Genomic DNA, 22,107 nt, shown 5'->3' with positions numbered 1-22,107 from the left:
CCCCAGCGAGTTTTGATAGGTAGATCTGGGCTGATAGTTTTGCCAAGAAGTGCAATCTGCTTTTCGTTAAAGACAACTTTGAGCCATGTGATGAGACCTGACAAATGTGATGACCTGAAAGATACTATTGACACACTGGTCTAAGCTTTTCATAGTATCTCGGACAAGTATATTTAAAATGTGAGGGATGCACCTGTTGGTTTGAAGGTGGTAATATTTTTGCTTTAAAACGAAGTAGCGAGTTTATTTACACTAGGATTATCGAGGCAAATGACGTCGATCCCTATCATTGCATTCCCATCTCCAGTCATAGCAGGGCACCAAATTTTAGCAACTCGTTCCAGCTCATCAGCTACAAACTGCACAGTGTGCCGCTTGCTGCCAGTTTCTACTGATTCAAGGAAGAGAGCTTTGTCAGTGACAAGGACATAGTTAGCAATAGGGTTTCATCTAATATTTGTCCATCCATTGGAACAAAGAGTTTTGGCTGTTTTACAGGTCTGAATATCCAGTTTAATGTCAAGTGTGCTGTCGGCAAAACATTCATCAAGGTACTTGATTCACCGTGTGATACAAAATTTCCTTCATAGCTGAATTTGTAGCTCTTATTGCCTCTGCAAAATATTCATTTTTGACCATAGCAAATGGTTTATTGCACGCATATAATACAGGGGCCCAGGCTTTGTCGCAGACTTCCTGTTGTTCTATGGTCACTTTTTTGATATACGAGTAAGCTTTGGTTGCTGCATGACTTTGGTTACATATGGAAGAGGGAGGGAACATGAACGAACAAGGGGAGGAGGAACAGAAAATCCAAAATTACTGAGAAGCAAAGATGTTCCAGCCAAAGCGTTTGAAAGTACTGGAACTGTATTAGAGTCACTTTCGTCAGAAGTGTTGGAATCAGTGCTGACATTTTAAGATTATGTCTCTTTCACGCGACTCTTTTTTCATGCGCTTCTTTGTTGCAGCAGTAAATTTCATATAAATGGATGATTTCTGTACATCATAGTATTTAAGATCGTAAAATAAGGTCAATTATTATAAGAAATAAGACAAAATTAGCAAAATCAATTTGGCTAAGATAGTAAAAAAGATAAATAAGTCAAAACATCAGCAAAAGCCAGCATAAGTATACATTTGAAAACCAAGATTCCAAAGAAAAGATACAAATTGATTTTCAGGAAATCTCCTGATACTGACGCTTCATCCAGAGATAATTCAGAATATAGTGGGATGATTAGAAAAATTTATGTTTGGGCACTAGTTGCTGCTTTGTCACCATCACAATACTAAATTAGAAGAGATTAGACAGGAATATTTTTATTAATAGGCCTCACTGCCAGCATTGTAGCAGGATATATAATTCACTGATTATTTATTCTAGAGTTAAAGATATCCAGTCAAAAAATTCCTGTTCAAAGTCAAAAACTCACAAAATTAAAGTGACCTCTACAATGAACATCCTATTCATTCAGACTGACTGACTCATCGCGTATTCTCTTTTTTCTTTTTTTCTTTTTTACTCAGGTAGGAAATGACAAAGAGGTAGTCCAAGAGAGCAATATCAGCATAAGTTCAAAGGGCTATGACTCTTGCATTGAATCTAATGAATGAAAATTATTTTATGATAGATTTTAGTGAAGTGGCATCTCTAAGGGAGGGATTTGTTTCAATTCAGAACATTTTTGTTCAACAAAAACCTTAACTTACCACTAATAAAACTTACCAGTAAGTCTGACCTAAAACTTACCACTACCGGGTACGTTAACCAGTGGTAACTTACTGTGATGTAACTTATGTCTTGCATATTAGTAGCCAGTAGCTTAATTTTGCTGAAACAATATGTCAAAGAACTTATTTATTGGAACAGGTGGTTAGAATTTGTGGCTTTTGGAGGGTGTGGAGGGAGGTTGGTACGTTGTGATGAGAATTTCAACCATTTTTTAACCAAAAAATTTCAATCCATTTTTTGAAGATTAATTGTTTCTTCTTTTTTTCGTAAAAAAATAATAATAAATCAGTTTTTATGTTATTACTTGTTGAATATATATTATGTTAAAAGATGGTTAGAAGATAGAACCACCCACAAGACTTTTATGGCTCTTGAGTTTTTTAATATAATTGGCTGTATTTTTTTATGAAGCAATAATAAATATATATCTATTAAAGAAACAGAAAAACGAGAGCCATAATATAATATACAAGAAATATATTAGCATATAATAGCAATATATATTAGCATATAATTAGCAATAATATAATTAGCAAATAATATATAAGAAATAAAGAGATTTCATCAGAGAAATAAATGAATAGTCAGCACAAAGAAAAATATGTAGATACATTACCCAACTTAAAATTTTACAAAATCATATGATAGTTTTTGCACTGAATAGTCCTACCTCTCAACTAAAGCATTAATATTAATGCATGCATTCTCTGCAGCTTCTGAAAATTTTCTATCAGGATGAGCAATCCGGACAAATTCAGCTAAATCTGCTACTTGACAAAGGGTATCAGAAAGCTCATCGAAGACTTCAACCATTTTTCTTTGCCGTCCATTATCAACCGATTCTGCAACCAAATCATCAGTATCACATTTGACTCTTTCTTCAAGAGCAATGAATCCTTCAGAAGATGCTAACTCTGGAATGCCAAAAAGCCCCTAAAATAGTTCCACTTCATTATTATAAAAATAATAAAAAAAAAATATCATTAGTAAGTTCGTTTTATTCTTTTTATTGATCGTTTCATGAACTTGGTGTAACTAAGGTAACAGGGATTGTAAGATTAATTACTATAGTAATGAAGAAATGGCATTATATCCAGTCTCAGCCTGACGTCGGTGGTTCATTCACAGATCTTTTTGAGCAGACCATCAACATCTCCAAAACAATAGCTACGCTCCAGTCATGTAAACATGATTTCCATATAAAATCAAGCTTCCACCATGAGGGTGGATCAACGAAAATACTTAAATTGTCAGCTTACTCGACTCTGACAATGACAGCTTCAAAGACATCAAGACACATTTGGTACTTTCAAACTTAAATTTAAAGCTCTGATGTCTATCTGGAGTACCAAAGACTTATTAACAATGCTTAAACTAAGGCAATTCAACCCATGCATCCCTATTGCCATTTATGTCTGGGAATCTTGGACTCCTCAAATAGATGACCCACGCCACGTCACTGCCTGTGAAACAAAATCACTATGAGTTGTTGCTGGTATTTATTTTCATGACAGAATCTCTAACACCAAGGTTCTGAAAAGTCTCAACTTAAAACATGCCATCCTCAACAGACTAAAACCGCAAAACTTGGATGACTAGGACACATCAAATGCTTAGAAAGCACTCATCCCCAAAAATACTATTTGAAGGCTGTATGCCCGGTTCTCATCCTAGAGGACCCCCACAAAGAAATATAAAGATAATTTTTAACTGCTTAAAACACTGTATCTTCTCTCACTGGACAACAATAGTTCACATAGGAATAAACTTAATAGACTGGTGGAAGAAGAGGCTGCCAAATGACCTTTGAGGACCATTAGGACTGTTGGGTCAAGCCAGATAAGTCAATGGGTTGGTTGTTTTACAAGTACCTTTGCAGCCATTCATGTAGCCAGAATACATACTCAGGTACCTAGAAGCACATGACCAAGACACATTTTTATTGGTTATGGATTGAATCACCTGAAAGTGGACACCCCATTACCTCATGATATAATAGTGGACACCCCATCACCTCATAGAAGTTAGCTCATAAGATATTAAATTCAAATGAACACCCAATAACAAGAGTTTTTATTTCTATCAATTTTATCTAATTCCTACAAAGTTAAAATAATTCAATTACAATATTAAGTATTTTAAATAATGGTCTGTATTTTGATTGTGCCTTTTAGCTCACTTATTACATAATAAATGTTGCAAAATATGGGGAAAAACGAAATTCTCTAAAACAAGAAGAAGAGAATATACTAAATGTTACTGAGTATACTAAATGGGTATACTAAAGTATTTTGTGTATATTAAAATAGTATTTTGGCTAATCATAGCCAGCACAACAGCGCTGCCTAAGTAAAGAGCAATGTGACCACTTTTTTTTGGTTATAGACCAGAGAAACTTCATATCAGAGGGGTTGTCATAGAAACTTCAAAACAGACTCCTTCGATTGGAAACTGAAAGGGTTAGTGTCCTTTTTAATAGTCAAAAGTGATCGGAGGGCAACTAACCTCCCTTCCACGCCCACCATTTCCCCAAACACATCCAATCAAAATTTTGAGGTAGCCATTTTATTTTATGTAATTACGTCCGTAGATTATGTCTTTGAAGATGACAACCCTCCCCCCTCCGAGTCCTCAGGGCAAGGGTTGCAAGCTATGTCCTGGGGGCATATAAGGTATGTGATTGAAAAAATATCAGAGGAGGCTCATTAAATTGGTGATCAGAGGTTATAGCACCCATTTTAAGATTCATAGTGATTGGATGGTGGATACCCCTCTCCCACACTCACCTTGTATTTTCCCAAAATGCAACTGATCGAAATTCTGATATGGCCATTTGTTGTCATACAAACTTCAAAAACAGCTCATTCGATTGAAAATTGAAAGGGCCAGTGCTTTTTTTAATAGTTGAAAGCGATTGAAGGGCAACTAACCCCCCTCTCACGCCCACCATTTCCCCAAACAGATCCAATCAAAATATTTAGATACCACTTTTGTTCAACATAATTGAAAGATCTGAAAATTATGTCTCTGAAGATGACAACCCCCCCCCAGGGCCTGGGCTGTAAGTAATCCCCTGGTGACATATAAGGTATATATAGAAAGAGTGATTGTATAACCTTTGGAGGGAGCTTACTGGATTGGTAATGAGATATTCTAGTGCCCTTTTTAAGATTCAGAGTGATTGGAGGGCGGACATCACCCCACACCATGTATTTTCCCAAATGCATCTGACAGAAACTTTGAGATGACCATTTGTTGTCATAGAAACTTCAAAAACGGCTCATTTGATTGGAACCTGAAAGGACCAGTACTGTTTTTAATAGTCAAAAAAGATTGGAGGGCACCTAGTCCCCTCCCACACCCACTATTTCCCTAAAAACCTCCAATGAAAATTTTTAGATACCCATTTTGTTCAAAGTAATTGAAAAGTCTGAAAATGACATCTTTAAGAATGGCAACCCACCTCACAGTTCTAAGAGTGAGGGTTGTAAGTTATGCTCTGGAGGCATTTAAGGTAAATATAAAAAGGATGATTGTATAAGCTTTAGAGGGGGCTCTTTAGATTGGTAATCAGAAGCTATAGTGCCCATTTTAATATTCAGAGTGATTGGAGGCTGGGTACCCCATATTTTTTTCCTGAAATGCATCTGATAGAAATATTGAAGTGGCCATTTGTTGTCATGGAAACTTCAAAACAGCTCATTTGATTGGAAATTGAAAGGGCCAGTGCCCTTTTTAATAGTCAAAAGTGATTGGAGGACAACTAACCCCCCTCCCACGCCCACCATTCCCCTAAACAAATCAAATGGAAATTTTAAGATACCCATTTTGTTCAAATTGAATGGTCTGATGTTTTTGTTTTGTTTTCCATTTTGTTCAAATTGAATGGTAATTGAAAGGTCCAACAAATTATGTCTTTGAGGATGACAACCACCTCATAGCCTTAAGAGCAAGGGTTGCAAGCTATGCCCTGAGGGCATTTAAGGCACATATAGAAAGGGTGATCATATAAATTTTGGAGGGGGCACATTAGATTGGTCATCAGATGCTTTACTGCCCTTTTCAAGATTCAGAGTGATTGCAGGGAGGACAGCCCACACCTTGTATTTTCCTGAAATGCATCTGATAGAAATTTTGAGATGGTCGTTTGTTGGTGGGCTCATTTGATTGGACATTGAAAGGGTAGTGCCCTTTTTAATGGTTGAAAGCAATTGGAGGACAACTAACCCTCCTCCCCTGCCCACCTTTTCCTCAAACATTTCCAATCAATTTGTTTTAAGTTTTGTTCAACATAATTAGAAGGTCTGAAAATTATGTCTTTGAGGATGACAACCCCCCTCACAGCTCTCAGGGCAAGGGTTGTAAGTTATTCCCAGGACATACAAGGTTTATACAGAAAGGGTGAACATATGAACTTTGGAGGGGGACTTACTAGATTGGTAATGAGAAGTTCCAGCGTCCCTTATAAGATTCAGAGTGATTGGAGGGTGGATACCCCCATAAATCATATTTTCACAAAACACACTTTATAGAAATTTGGAGATGGTCATTTGTTGTATTAGAAACTACAAAAAGAGCTCATGCAATTGGATATTCAAAGGACTAGTGCCAGTGATTGGAGGCTAACAAACATCCCATGCCCATCAATTCCCAAAACATGTCTAATCACAATTTTGAGATGGCCATTTTGCTCAGCATAGTTGAAAGGTCTGGAAATTATATCTTTGACAAACCCCATACCTTCTCAAGACCAGAACATAATTTGCATTGTACTGAAAAAAATTTACTGTGGATTGTCAGTTTAATATACATATACTGATATATATTCCTTAAAGTTTTAATAATGTTTATTTATTAAAGCTAAAAAAGATAAACATTTTAAGTGTATTTTGTTTATTTAAGTCATAAAATAAATAGCCCAGTTGAACTCAAAACAAGCAATTTTAACATGAATAGAGCTGACAACCCCCATGCCTTCTCAACACCAGAATATAAATTGCACCTTACTGAAAACAAAATACATTTAAAATATTTTCACTTTATTTTTACTTGTTTAAAATGTTTTAAGAAGGGACAAGTCCTCCCCCTTGCACTCTAATTACAGCACAAGTGTCTGATGCCCTTTTTAAGAGTAACTAGAGACTGGAGGGCAAGCAGTCTTTCTTTCAAGCCCATTCATTTTCCAAATGCATCCAGTCAAAATTGCAAATGCATCCAATTTGTAATATAGGCAGACAGTCTAAATCAATTGTAGTTTGATGATTGAAGTTGGTAGAGAGTAAGGAGGGGGTGTAAATATTCTGGGAATTATTTAATGGTTTCAGTTTTCACTTCAAATATCTAACTGAAACTCCCATAATTATCCAAATTCTCTCCTCTGTATTGAAATACCTAATAAATGCAGATAACATCATACTCTTTAAGTTTTGGACTAATGTATTAAGATGTTAAACAGTTTATGGAAATGAACTGTAAAAATTAAGTGACATGGGTTAGTAGTAGTGAAAATTCTAAACACAGAATTTTCAGATCAATAGATATATCAGCAGCTTATTATACTAATTTCAAATATCATATTTTTTCCATGAAAATAAAAAAAGCCATTTACAAAATTGTTATTTGTGTCCCATTAATTATACTAGTTCAACTAAAGTAAATAGAAAATATTTTTTATGCCTGTTGGTGAGAAAACTGGAGTAATGGGACAAAGAAAAAAACATTTAAAAAAAACAAATATTTCAATTAGATCAGCAATAACCAATTTTCTTAGATTGGGGTATAGGCCTGGGGTAGAAAATCAGGAAAATACAGAGAGGGAACTAGAATTTTGTTCTATTCTTTGCATAAAGATGCAAAAAGACATTTTAAAAAAATTCAACTGTAATTTTCACTTGAAAAACCCCCACTAATCTGAAGGTAATTTACCATATCAAAGGGGGGAGGGGGGCAATTTTAACTCCCCTCTATAGGTGCACTGGTATATATATGGTAAAGAAACAAATCAACTATTAATTACATTGGTAAAAAGTACTATAATTCTAGTGATTTTTTGGTTGATTTAGTGATTTTCTTCAGTTATCTAGCAATTTATGTGCTGATTTGGTGAGATTTATCAAGAGCCTAAGGATTTTTTTTCAATGGGTGGCAGCTCTGCTTGATTTTCAGTTGGAATTTCAACATTTATTTTTAAGTGTTGTTAAAAATTGGCAGGACAAGCTATTTCAACTTTTTATATTAGGTTCTAGATCAATTAATTATAACATATTTTTTCATTTGCTTGATTAAGAAAGCTCTCTTTCTTCAGTCCATCAATGAAGTTAGGGTTAGGGTAAAGACTACATTCAGATGATACCAGATATTTTTTTTGCTATGCTTTTTTTGAAGTATCTTAATTACACTTTGAAACTGGTTTGTTTCATCTAAAAACTTTGATAGCTAAAACCATGTAGGCTACATATACAAAATTTTATCTTGAAGGGTAAACATTTAGGAGGATGCAAAAATTTAGAAAAATAGCCAAATTATATGAGAATATTAGATACTTATAGAAATTTGGGCCTAACCATCCTCTTTCCCTTTGTTAGTCCTAGATTTAGCATTGTGCAGCTAAATTATATTATGTTGATAAACTAGCCAAAGAAGAGAAATCCTATATCCTAGGTCCTTTGCTATATGGCCATCTCAGTGGTCTAGAATTCATCTTTGTATATGATTGAGTTTAATATTTAACAAAATATTATTTGACATTATTTTAAAACCTTGATAAGAAACTTTTCTGATGAAGTTACTAATGAGCAAGCTAAGAAATAGACCTAGATTTAGAATATTATCCTGAACTGAAATATAAAAGCTAGCAAGGGCAGACCCAGGGGGACTGCAGCCTCTCCTCCAAGATTTTCTTGATGTCTTCATTTTTTATCCTTTTTTACCTTTTTTTAAAGATAAACTTGTCAACATGGTCAATTATTGCCATATTTGTAATATTACCCTCCCCCCAAGATTTTGCTCTAAATCTGCTTTTGATATCCAGTTCAATATTATTGGAAATCAACTTTACCTACACCCCTAATGTATAAATAAATATGCCAAGTTTTATGTATGCAGTGATTTTTTTGTAAGTCACTCTTTTCTTCACATTTAATTAACAGTTTGTCAAAGCTATCAAATTACTTTTTAAGGCAAATCAATAAAAAAAAGTTGGGTAAATCAATAAAAAAAATTCAGAGCTCAGGCCTGTTTACAATTCAAGGAAAGTATTTGCAAATTAAGGAGGAGGGAGTTCAATTCTAATAGAAATTAATGTCATAGGCATATTTGGATTCAGGATAAAATTCTGAATCTAAGGACATTTTTATTTTTTAGCTATTTCACAAATAAGTTAATCAAAGAACTTACCCTGGATAATAATAAAGGGTATAAATAAAAATTTTCTTGTTTGACCGTTTTCTTTAATTTTTTGTAGGGTAAGACACCCAGACTGGTTAACCCAAAAGCTAGACAGCTAGTTGTTATTTCAACAGTTAAATCACTGTAAATATTTATTATGTCACCTAGACATTATAATTTTTGGTAAATGTTTAGTTTCATCACAAGCTGTCTAAACTAGAAACTATGCTGCAAAGTAGCATAGTTGCCAGTTTAGAGCACTTAGAAATGCTAATTCTAGAAGCATATCCATTTCTGATTCACTCTCTTCCTCCATGGGACAAACTAAAAATGCATAAAGTGGGCAGGGTTTTGAAGTAAGGGAAATGTTGGGGTTGTACAATATGAATGAAATTACATTCAAAATACTATTTCCAGTCATCATTGGCAATTTCTGTGTAGTAGTAAGTCAAAAGATAATTAAAAAGCTTACATATCCATTAATGCTAATTATCCACTTTCACTTTCAAACAAAACATGTCTGATTTTCCTTACAGGTAACATTACCTATAGAGTGAAGTGAATTAGTTCATGAGCCCTGCAGGCAGCAGGACAAAGTCTTTATTCTGATTAGTTGAATTGTTAATTGATGTTTATTACCTACTTTTTGTTTACTTTTCAGGCTTCAGGCCAAATAGTTATTCATTAATATAAAATACAGACCTTGCTCTGCTGCCTACATGGCTCATGTCACTATATAGGTAATGTTACCTGTAAGTAAAATTGGATGTTGTACTGTCTACCTTTCTAAATAAACTAACTATTTCCAGATTTAAGGCTATCTTCTATTCTCCATTTTGAGTCTTTCTTTGCTACTGGTAAGAAATTGCAAAATGATGCAACCATGCTACAAAAAAGTGTCACATATTTTAACTGTCAACAACTAAAGCAAATGCATCATTAACCAAACAACTGTTGGCACTGAAGGAGCAAAGTAGAATAAACTGAAATAGTGCATAATCTTTATTGTGCTGGAAGGTATTTTTTCAAACAAACAGAACATGAACATAATATTTAACTAATCCCTCTGATTCACCAGTTCACTGGCTATTTTGAACTTGAAAGTGAAAATGGATAATTAGTATTAATGCATGCATAAGTTTTTTAATTATCTTTCAACTTACTACTATGCAGAAATTACCAGTGATTACTGGAAATAGTATTTCAAATATAATTTCATTCATACAGTACAACCCCAACATTTCCTTCTGCTTCAAAACCCTAGCCACTTTACACATTTTTAGTTTGTTTAAGGGGGATATTAAAAAGCTAAAAAATGGATTTTAGAAAGCTAAACATGGATGCCCTTCTAGAATTAGTATTTCTAAGTGCTCTAAACTCAAAACTTAGCAGCTTTGCACCATAGTTTCTAGTTTAGACAGCTTGTGATGAAACTAATTATTTGCTGAATTTTTCACCATTGAATTTGACTCAGCATTCTTAGCAAGCAATAAAATAAAATATGGTAAAATTCTAGTTAATTGACTTCTTGCTATCTCAGAAAGGGTTTAGGTTAGGAAAAATTAAACTTTCAGGGATGAATCTACAGACTAAAGTATGTCCTGGGGAGGTGTTTTGAAGCAACCACCTCTACTCCTTCTCCCTCTAGAGGGTCCTGACCTTTGATGACCTTTAAAAATATGTGTATTATAAAAGTGAATCCTTGCAAAATAGATCTTTTCCTTAATTGAAATACAACAAAATTGTTTTCAGCTTTGTAACTTTGCTCAATTCCATTTTATAAGGTTTTAAAGATACACAAATATATTTCCTAAATTTTGAAAAAAAAACATAGATATGGCTTTGTATTTTCAGAACTAAAGGCAGAGAAACAGCAACTAGTAACAGAAAATTAAGGGAAAATGTTATTTTCTCAATATTTCAATAGGTATAGGCCTGTCATGTAGGCAACTATTTCAGGACCCTCTAGAGGGAGAAGCAGTGGAGGTGGGTTTTTAGAATACCTTCTTGGGACATACTTTAGCCTGTAGACCCATCCCTGAAAGTTTCATTTTCCTAACCTAAATGCTTTCCAAGATAGCAAGAAGTCAATTAACTACAATTTTACCTAAAATATCAAACAGTAGCCTACTGAGCTAGCCTACTTTTAATTCATTCATATGTTTCCTTTAGAAAAAATGGTAGTTCCAGACTGTTACCTTAGAACTTTGCCATTATATTAAATAAGGGATTCAATGCTATTTATTTATTCTTTTGCAGTTATTCTAGCTAGCTCAAAATAAAATAACCTAGTATGCCAAGACCTTTGAGAGTTTTGGACTGACAGCAGGAATCCTTGAAAGCTGTTTATTGAATGTTGATGCTAGATTACCAAAATTTCTTCTACAGATCACAGCTTGAAGTAATCTCTCCCAGTGTCCCAACTTTGCCAGCTTCATAATGAGACAAATTAAATTTGGCCTGTTTCACAACAGTTCTGAGATCTTATGAAGCTTTTATGCTGTAGATCTTTCAGTTCTTCTCTTTACGTAATTACAATTTGGGTTAAATCTCAATACTGCGTTTATTTTGTTATGCAAATCGAACAAGTTTTCTCATTACAGAAGTTGTTCAGATTTAAGCATTTATCCTATTTAAAAATTATGTTTCTTGCCAAATCACTAAATTTTTTCTGAGTTTTTAGACCGAAATATTTTTAAAATTGAAGCTACACTCGTTGTTTTCTGGAAAGCCTTGGAAGGTACACTAGCTGAAATTGCAAAAAAAAATCATTATTTTGTTTCATTATTTTTTTGTGAAATATTAAAACCTAAGTTTATTATCCAAAAGATTGCTTTTTAACAATAAAGAATCAAGCTTTAGTACTTGTTTACAGCAGCTACATAAATTTTTAAGCTTACGAAAAATTAAGCAAAAAAAAACACAAAACAACGGGTTTTAATTTCAACAAAGCATTGAACAAAAAATAAAACCAAACAACACTTTAATAAAAAAAATCCGAATATTTTAGCCCCACGTCCGGAAGCCTTCTTCAAGTCTATTACTGGCATCGTTCCAGACAGCTTTGGTGTTGGATTGGTCCATCCTATTCTCAAAAAAGGTAAACCAGCTGACCTGTGCGCTTCTTATCGTCCGATCACTGTTTCAACTACTTTTTGTATGCTATTTGAATCCCTTATTTTTGATGAAATTGTACTTCGATGCACTACTCCGGACGACCAGTTCTGGTTCAAAAAGCACTCAGGACGGGAACACGTTCACAGCGTTCTTGCAAATCTTCTTATTGATGCAGATAAAAATGGTCATTTTCTCGTCTTTGGAGCACTTGATGTTAGTAGAGCCTTCAATTCTGACATCCATGGCCATATCCTGCTCAAAGCCCTTCAGCGAGGTGTTTCCCCTTGCATCCTTTCACCTGTTTACAGTATGTACAACAAGCTCTCGGCTGTCATCCTGATCCCCTCTCATCCGGCACTTTTCCTTCTAAAGAAATGCTGAGTGTCAAGAAAGGCGTACGTCAAGGTGGCAAAACTTCACCATCACTGTTTAATAACGCTATCATCGAAGCAAAGCAAGTAATAAAGCCGTCGTGCTTTTTCCGTGGGATTAATCTTTCACTGCTGAACTTCGCTGATGACATTCTTCATGTTTCTCATTCGATATCTTTATTTCAACAAAACTACGACTCACTTGCAGCAGCATACAAGCAGATCGGACTTTCCTTCACCGAATCTAAAACAGAACTTCTTTTCTTCAATGGTTCAAAAAACGAGCTTTCAATTAACCTCTCCGTTAAAACTGGCGACACTCTGATTAAGCCTTGTGAGTCCCTTACGTATCTTGGCCTTCCTATTTCTTCTACATTGAAGGACACACGCTCAGCACTGACAAACCACCTCTGTTCCCGTCTACGAGCGTCTTACGGATAACTTGTTGCCAATAAGTATCGTTTCAACCGTCCTCTCCTTGCCCGGCTATACAATGCTTTTACTACCCCCCATCTGCTTGCTCTGGCTCACTTCTGGAAAATATTCAAAGCTACCGAAAAGAAAGACATTTCCAGCGCATTTTACAGATATGCTAAGTTTCTCCTTTGTCTCCTTTTGTGGCATAGCAATGGCGACATCTTCAGGAAATATAAGGTCACCAACCCTTCCATGGCCATAGAGAGAAGAATCTCCAAATTCAGTATCAATGTTTTAAGAGCTAACCACCCCTGGACTAGTGCTATTTTATAATATTTGTAGTGGAAGTGTATTTAAATTTTTGTGCTTTATTTTTCTTTTTCTTTTATATACTCTGTCTTTTCTGTTTTTGACGGGTAATAAATTAATAATAATAATAAGGCAAAAAAAAAAACACAAAACAACGGGTTTTAATTTCAACAAAACATTGAACAAAAAATAAAACCAAACAACACTTTAATAAAAAAATCCAAATATTTTAGCCCCACGTCCGGGAGCCTTCTTCAACCAAAAAGAACGAAAAAAAAAACATGGGTCACTCTCCTCTCAATATTCAGTGGATAACTGGGAGTCTATTAGAAGTGAAAACTACGTTTACTTGAATAATCAAAAAAGGTCAACAAACCACAGGCCCATCACTCCAAACTAAACATAACAGGTTAATGCACAAATTCATGAATTATAAATTAAATTGCCTTTTTTTCACTAGTTTAGCTGCATTCCCTTTACTTTTTCCAGCTTTGACCTTATTTTGAATTTTGTTCGCAAGGTTATTACTTGTTCCAGTTTATTCTAAAATCTCCTTCCTTGATTTTATCCTAAAATCCTCTTCATCTCTACTAATAATAATACCCCTATGGATAACCTTTTTTATTTCTATAATTTATCTGAAGCTTTTCAAAAGTCTTCCGGACGTATCTACAATTTTTGTTTGATAAAACAAAATATTGTAAGTCAAAAATATGTTTTGTAACAACTGATTCAAACGTTTCCAGTTTTTATTATGTTTTAGCCAGCAATCTATGGCATTTTTTTGTTGCTAAATAGGGTTGTGTTCTTCCTATATAAAATTTACCACAAGAGCATGGAATTTTGTTTAATCCCGTTTGTATGTTTCTTAGAACCTTGTCTTTTCCGCGATTTAGCAAAGAGCTTATAGTTATCCTGATTTAAATGTGGTTTTTATATTATACTTTAATAATTCTCTCCTTAATTTTGGTGACAACATTGGGATATAAGGCCTTTATTGTGTTTCCAAAATTTGAATGTAAATCGACTAATAACAACCGTTATTTGTCTTTTGAATCAAATCACCAGATCCAAGTAAAAAGGGGTGTGATTATTTTTTTAGTTGATAGGGTATTAAAATTAGAATCACCAGAGTACATGAGTAGTGAACTATTTTTATCAAGGATTTTTTAATAAGTAATGGATATCCCGAAAATATTATTTTTCAATAATTGAAAAAAGAAAAAAAAAGTTGATAGAACCTATAATTATAGAAGAAGATGGGTCAACTCAATAAACAAATTACATAACTTTGCCTTATATCCCAAAGTTATCACTGAAATTAAGAAGAGAACTAAAAACACATAATATAAAAACAGCACTTAAATCAGGACAAACTATAAGCTCTTTGTTAAATAATGGAAAAGACAAGATTTCGAAAACCATACAAAAGGGAGTATACAGAATTCCATGCTCTTGTGGTAAATTTTATGTATTAAGAACACAGCAGAATTTATAAAATAGGCTACAGCAACTCGATTTTTTGGTAGTGGTCTAAGAAATTATTTAAATTTGAAGCTTAGGTTTTATTTTCTGCAGATCATCAAATTAGTCCTCGGAAATTTCAATTACCGATAAAATCTCGTCACTTGATCATTTCTTAAAACTCTTGGCAAATCCCGTGCCTTTTTTCAAAAAAAAATTATTATTGAATAAAACTTCTGGAAAATGAAACACCCTTTATTCACCAGTGAATTTTTGATATCTTGGCCAATTTATTGCAATTTTCCATTCCATACTCAGAAACAAAAATGAAGGATAAGAAAGAATCTAGAATACCAATTTTCTCGTCCCCAATTTAAAAAAAAAAAAAAAACGCCGAATTTGCACGCTGATTGACAGGCAGTAGAATTTTCTGAAAATGCCAACCTGGCGAAGAGAATTTTCGATTCCAATTATCTTAGAAAATACAAACATTTATATGATGAAAATTTCTTACAAAAAAATCTTTTGTGCATTTGTCCAGTTTTAAAATACTGAAACGAATAGTAGAAAGTATACTTTTCAAAAAAACTAAATATTAACAGCAGATTCAAATTGGCTAGATAGGCCCATAGCACCAGTAACACCCAAAACGTCCGTAAGTAGGTAAACTTGTTTTGACTCTAGGGTTCTCTTTTACTGACCAATCACAGACCAGTTTATATTATCACGTGCACAAGCTTAAAAAACGGAAGAGATATAAGAGCAGTCTGAAAACCTTGCGAAAAATTTTGTAAGAAACCATTTAAAAAATAAAGTGCTGTTAGAAGTTATTTCATATTGAATATGGTTGTAACAGGCAAAAAGGTATTTACGACAAAAAATGTATTTAAGCCTATAGTTTTTTTTATTAATTTAACGATAAAAAAGAGGCGGAAAAATAGAGCCATACTATTGAAAGTACAATGAATGTGTATAACTGGGCAATATAGTTGTCCACGGGGGGGGGGGGTGCAAAGTGAAGCAAAGTATATTAAGGAAATATAAGAAATCATTTTGGAATGTTTTAAAGCAGTTTTCGGTAACTTGTATTGCTTCCATACAGAGAATAGAATCACTAAACTGATATCCAATTTATGTATTGAAGAAACAGCATTTCAGAAAATTTCCGGGTTTACATATACTCAACCTTAGATTTTATTGGTTTTTATAATATACAAAGAGTTTGCAAATAAAACAGAGTGGTTATCCTGTGACTTTTTATGCGCTGACACGATTTTCCTTGAAAGGCCTGGAGGTTTTCAAAGCGATAATTAAAAAAAGCTTACGCTTGCCGCTAAGATTTTAGATATTCACTTGTGCATAGGTGAAGTACTGTTGTGATACAGATCATAAAAGATTTCATGAACACCTGGTCACTCTTTTCACGGATTTGATGAGATGAAAACAAACATCTTTGAACTGTCTTTTATGGAATGTATCAACTTAAACTTAGTTTAACTTGATATATTTTTGGAAGTAGGTCCTAAAACAAGACTAAAACCTCTCTATTGCTTCATTTTGCCAATAAAGAGTATCCTTCATTATATGCTTAATAAGTTCATTTTCTATTAAGAATCAGTAGTAGAATCCATCCTAAGCTAGAACTATGCGCATAAACCTTCTTAGAAGACTAGCTATTGCCGGTTTATCCTGCGCTTAGGTTTTACATATTATATGACGACGGTTGGACTTCTATTATATTTTATATCTCTATAAAATAGGATTATTTTATATTATTGTAACTCTGTATCATACGTAAATATTATTGAGTAGTCAAAATTCGACAGAGTGTAGTTCAGAAGTTTAAAACATGCATATATGAGCACGTAAGTACCCCTGCCGGTCGACAGGTGTCACTGACTAAATTGCGTCTACTTTTAGCGTTTCAAACGTTTTCCCCTTTCAACAGGATAACCGAGAGAAAAGTGTTTGTTGTGTTGTAAAAACAGGTCTATTGATGTGAATAGGCTCGACAATCAGGCCATTTTTGATTATAGGACTGTGAAAAATCTTACATGCAATCACAACTTGACCACCACATCTAGATGAACCGTCAAATCTAGCTTGTATAGCTAATTCCCTTCAATTGTGTTTTGCTGCTGGCAGCCACTGTTGCATAGTGCTACTGTCTCAAAATTTTTAAGGCAAAATCATACTGAGCCGCAATTCTTCTTTCTTAAACAAGTTTGCACATTATAGTTGTCTAGTCTGTTTGGCTCATCGGCCTACTTGCTACAGACAAGTGTTACTTTTAGTCAAATAGTTCGTGGTAACGAACTGCAAGTAAAAAATCGACTCAGCCCAATAGTAGTCAGATCTCTCTATATAGAAAGATTAATAGTGATTGATACATCAAAATATTTTGATTTTTATGCTGATTCCAAATATAAAAAAAATATTGTTACCCATAATAAGCTACGAGCCAGCGAAAATTTGTGTACTTTTCAGACGGGGGGGGGGGGGGCACCCCCAAAAAGTTGAGTAATCTTGATAAAATTAACAATGCCTACTATAGATATTTCAATCATCTATCTACAAAAATTGTATTTTTTTTTTTTTTACCAAGAGACAGAACACGGATGTGTACTTATTCATTTTTTTTCCACGGATGGTTGTATCGAACAGTTCAGAACGATATAAAAAGGATCAAACATTTGATCAAACGATAAAAAGGTCAAACGTTTTGAAAGATGTGGAAGCTTCAATAAAGCAGTTGAAAACAGCCACTGGGAGATAATAAAGTAGAGTAGCCAAGAAGCAGTTTTTTTTTGTTTTTTTTTAACAGTCAAAGAGGGTTTAGAAGAATAGGAAGACAAGTCCTAGAACAGTAAGAATAGTTGAAGCAACGGCAATGATAGCTGCTAGGTATACCTCTTAGGCGTAGAATCTTCAAAAACATAAGGAAAATAATGTAGTACCCTAGATAAAAAGAATTTCTGAGACTGAACTCTGTGATACTTATTATCGGGTGATGGGATTTTTGGAACCCTAGAAAGTTCAGTTATATATGTATTCAAATATAAATACAAAAACAATTCTTGGCACAAACAAATGGCCAAGAATATAAGAAAATGATCCGAACCATTTTTTTTTCTATTTAACTCTTCTGTGAAATATAAATTGTGCAACATAGCACCCTTTGGAACAACCGCACAAAAAATTGCCGTCCCTCTAAAACCGTCAGAAGTTCAAACTTGACTTAGATCTCCTGCAGGGCGCTGCTCGGCGTAGAGAGTCACGTCGACCTCCTCCATCCGCTTCTATTCAGTGCGAGCATTTGTGCTTCGCTTGATCTGATGTTAGCCATCGCCAGGAACTCGGGCAGGTTGTCAGACCACCGCTTTTTTTGTCGGCCGCGGGGTCGCTTCCAGTCGGCTTTCGTAGGGTCAAAGTCAAAGATCATCTTTGTGGGTAAGTGCAGGGCATTCGAAGTAGTTGTCCGAACCATTGTAAGGCACGCTCAGCTGCTTGAATAGAAATTCGATTACATCAATATTGACTAAACTAATATAGAAAGACTGGATTAATTTTGTTGCCCTTAGTTGTTTAACAATATTAATAATAAAAATAAACAAATCTTCAACAATTTAAGGAACAAAAGAATTAGATATTTATTATCGTCTAACCCATATCGTCTAACGACAGCACAAGTTAGTTAGGCTTCATGACAAACTGCACCAAAGCACAAAAAAATAGTACTATATATAAATAGTACAAAATACTACTATTACAGCAAATATTATTATTACTGCTACTACGACTACTGCTACTAAAGCTAAGACTACTACTATTAACTTTACTCTAACTGCTACTACTATAGCTACTGGTGCTTGCAACTACTACTACTATTAAACCTATGGGTATTAAGGCTAAAATACTGGGCAATATTGAACTGTATTGAAATGAATCGAAACATATAATACCCACACAGGTTGTCAAGAGGACATGTCAGCAATGCTGACCTGTTGATGGAATTAAGTTAAAAATTTCATCGTGTGTTGACGAGGATGTTGAAAAAAAAGGTGCTACGTGCATACTGCTACTCCCTCAACGTCACTGACAAACACCATCACTTTTGAATAAAAAGAAGGTGTAAGTTCACCAAGTAGAACAAGTTTGCCACAGGCAAACACAGCCGTTGGCAGTCTGCCATCCTTTATTCGCAGTACCAGTTCTAGCCATCTCAAGCTTTCACTCACTATACCCATAGAAAGCAGGGCTAAACCACATTTTTCTTTCAGCTAGTTTCTTGAAATGCAGTTAGTGAGACGGGTATATGGCTTTGTCTTAATTTGGCTATTTACTTATCTCTGCGAAACTTCGGTTTTAGGAAACCAGTATTTAATATAGCTCATGGCCAAAGTATTAGGCTCTAATGACTGATATTTCCTTCGGTTTTATTTGTGACATTAAAAAAAATACAAGACAGAACATGCATAAGACAATGCATCACGCATTTCAAAACATTTTGATAAACCTAAGAAAAATACAGCTCCAAGCAAATCCAAAACAAAATGGTTTCGCTAAAGATTAAAAGGCAGTGATATTTATATAACAGTAAAAGAACAAAAAACAAAACAAAAAATTAACTGATTGGCAAAAATTTCTCCCAAAAATTAAGATATACACTTCACCAAAGGCAGATAGTCACATTTTAGATATTTCAAGGCACGGTATTAGCTGTATCTTTTCAAGCATTCTTTTCATCCATCATTTGGAGCTAGGGTATGAGGATTATGGCCCTGAAAGTAAATAACAAAGTGGCTAAGATAATAGAATGATTACTTACCAAATAATATACAAAAATATAGTTATGCTATGAGAAATACATAATTTCAATAATATATGGCAATACGTAACCCCGATTCTGTTGATCGAAAGATTTTATGGAATATTTTGAATTATTAAGGAGTACTTGATAAACTATTTAATATGATAATCACACTCTATAAAGATGGTGAATATTGTATGTGCACAAAAATAGGAATTCACGTTTCTTCAAGATAATATCTGGTGTCAAGTAGGAGTGTTTCCTATCCCCATTCCTATTTGTTCTTGTTATGGACTACATTCTGCGGCAGTCTTCAGAATCTGGAGTAAATATTAGCAGCTGACAGATCTCTGACCTGGACTTTGCTAATGATATTGTCCTCCCCAAAAAGCGAAACAGCGACTACAGCTACTAAATGACACCACAGGTGAAAATGCCAAAAGAGTGAAGATTACAGTTAATATTAGTAAGACAAAGAGCACGGCAACATCTGACTATCAAATGCAAAAACCAACGCTTAAATGCAAAAATAAAGCGATCGAACAGGTCAGCGAGTTTAAGAACCTCGGGAGTTGGATTGATTATAATGGTGAAATAGCCAATGAAATCAAGAGGAGGAATGGGCAAGCGAAATCAGCTTTTCATAAGTAGATAATCTGCCGCAGAAGGAAATACTCTATGCGCCTGAAGCTCCGCCTAATGAATAGCATTGTAATGTCTATTCTCATCTATGGAACTGAATGCTGGAAACTAAATGTCCAACTGGAGAAACGCGTCATAACCTTTGGAGACATTTGCTGTAGAAGAATACTGAACATATCGTGACAAGAAAAAGTCACGAACATTGAAGTTCGCCTGGGAACCGGTCAACCATTAGTTAAAGACCTTCTGAAACGTTGGAGATGGCCGCACCTTGGCCACGTCCTTCGTATGCCAGAGGATCGATTCCCATGTACAGTTTATGAGTAGAGCCCTAAAGTGAGGCGCAAAAGAGGTCAAAAAGACACATCTTACGATGTCAGTATGAACCGGATCGGATTATTGAGGGAGTGTCTCTTCAAACACAGTAGGAGGACGTCAAAGATGCAGCTCAGCTGCGTGATGTCTGGTGAGATTCTGTAGCCGCCCTATCCAGAATTCCTGGCTCTGAAGGATCTAAAGTCTAAAGTAAAATGTAACCCTGGTGGTATGGGTTTTTATCCACTAAGAGAAGAAATACAAATATCGATTGACTCGTAATGATTCTTCTATTACAATTGTCTGTTGTGTATTCAGAGTCCTGGTATGTTCAGTGGATGGGCATATATTCAATAATTAGTCACTATTTGGAGTTCATTATTTGGTGGTTCATTGGTGGTCAGTATCTTCGAAGGCCATGCCTCCTAAGTAAAGTAATTCAATAATGGCTTAATTATCAACAATTGTTCTGGCCTAGGTTCAGTTGTGTTCAATGGTGGGAGAATGTTCGGTGGATGGCCATTACAGGGTGATGGTCATAATTAAGTGGTTTGGTAGTGATCATTATGCTCGATGTTCACGAGCGTGACTACCAAGTATAGCAATACATCAACGCAATTGACCGTGTTAATTGTTTATCCTGAGCCTTATTATCTTCAGTGAGCCGGTGTTCGATGGTAATTTAATTAAATATACAAAGGAAGATTCAATAGCTTATGGCTACAAGCTTTTAGGTCTTACTGCTGCTGCTAATACTAAGCTTCTTCTTTATAAAACTTGAGGCAAAACAGAATATTTTTTATATGCTTCCGCAGCATTGGCATCAACGGGGGGGATGGAGGGGGGAAAAGAGGGTATGGGCCTTTGTTTGTTTTAAATTATTTAACTTTTTCAGACAGCATAACCCTTTCGTCAATGTAGCAAAGTTCTACTAGAGAAGTAATGGAGCAAAACTAATTAGTTTATAAGCCTACCCTTCCCTAAAAATTACAATTTTAAAAATCTGTTGACTCCCAAAGGAACAATGACATCTACATCTTCAAACAAACCTACACCTTCTGAAGTTGTTTTGTACTGTGTGAGTTTATTTGATTTTTGGCTGATTTTTCGCTAGTCTTCCTTTTCATTTAATCTGGCAACTGCTACTATCAAAACCACATAACTGCATCTGAAGGTCTTTATCAATAAACATTAATTTTCTGATTGGTACTTCTATGATATACCCCCTACCTAATATTCTTCATTAAATTAGAACCTTAGATTTTCCATAATTTTGGAGTTTTAGGATCAAAATATGATGAAATATAATACTTTATTAACAAAATTATGGCAAATTCCAAAATCCAAATTTATAGAAAACCCAAGGTTCTAATTAGATGAAGAATATTAGAAAGGGGGTATATCATAAAAGTATCTTCTGATTTCATTTTATTCTTTTTACACCATAGAGTTGTATAAGTTTAATCTTAACCAGTTTCAACATTCATATTACCAATCCCTTCTAAGATGAAATAACCCATCCAACATGAAATGTCTCTTAT

General features: G+C 34.5%; 3 protein-coding genes across 3 annotated transcripts in view; 1 reads left to right on the top strand and 2 right to left on the bottom strand.

Moving 5' to 3' along the window:
• LOC136038841 (mitochondrial intermediate peptidase-like) overlaps positions 1-11,760 on the bottom strand; it is an 85,995-nt gene extending 74,235 nt beyond the window's left edge. The window contains exons 1-2 of the mRNA XM_065722256.1: positions 11,425-11,760; positions 2,406-2,668 (exon numbers count right to left, since the gene is read on the bottom strand). Coding sequence (XP_065578328.1) covers positions 2,406-2,668; positions 11,425-11,559 — 398 coding nt within the window. The 5' untranslated portion in view covers positions 11,560-11,760. The remainder of the gene's footprint in view (positions 1-2,405; positions 2,669-11,424) is intronic.
• An 852-nt stretch (positions 11,761-12,612) lies between these two features.
• Positions 12,613-13,050, top strand: LOC136038420 (uncharacterized). The gene has a single exon (XM_065721494.1). It carries the CDS (start codon positions 12,613-12,615, stop codon positions 13,048-13,050), a length of 438 nt encoding a protein of 145 aa, XP_065577566.1.
• A 6,303-nt stretch (positions 13,051-19,353) lies between these two features.
• LOC136038840 (RAB6-interacting golgin-like) overlaps positions 19,354-22,107 on the bottom strand; it is a 132,973-nt gene continuing 130,219 nt past the window's right edge. The window contains exon 6 of the mRNA XM_065722254.1: positions 19,354-19,580. Within this exon, the coding sequence (XP_065578326.1) occupies positions 19,542-19,580 (39 nt within the window). The 3' untranslated portion in view covers positions 19,354-19,541. The remainder of the gene's footprint in view (positions 19,581-22,107) is intronic.

Source organism: Artemia franciscana, chromosome 18, assembly GCF_032884065.1.
Source record: "Artemia franciscana chromosome 18, ASM3288406v1, whole genome shotgun sequence".
NCBI classification, from domain to species: Eukaryota; Metazoa; Arthropoda; class Branchiopoda; order Anostraca; family Artemiidae; genus Artemia; species Artemia franciscana.
Note: the sequence above shows the minus strand (reverse complement) of the source record. Positions and strands in the feature narration are given on the sequence as shown.

Coding starts and splice junctions, on each gene's coding strand:
- LOC136038420 (XM_065721494.1), top strand. CDS start 12,613: ATGCTGAGTGTCAAGAAAGGCGTACGTCAAGGTGGCAAAACTTCACCA.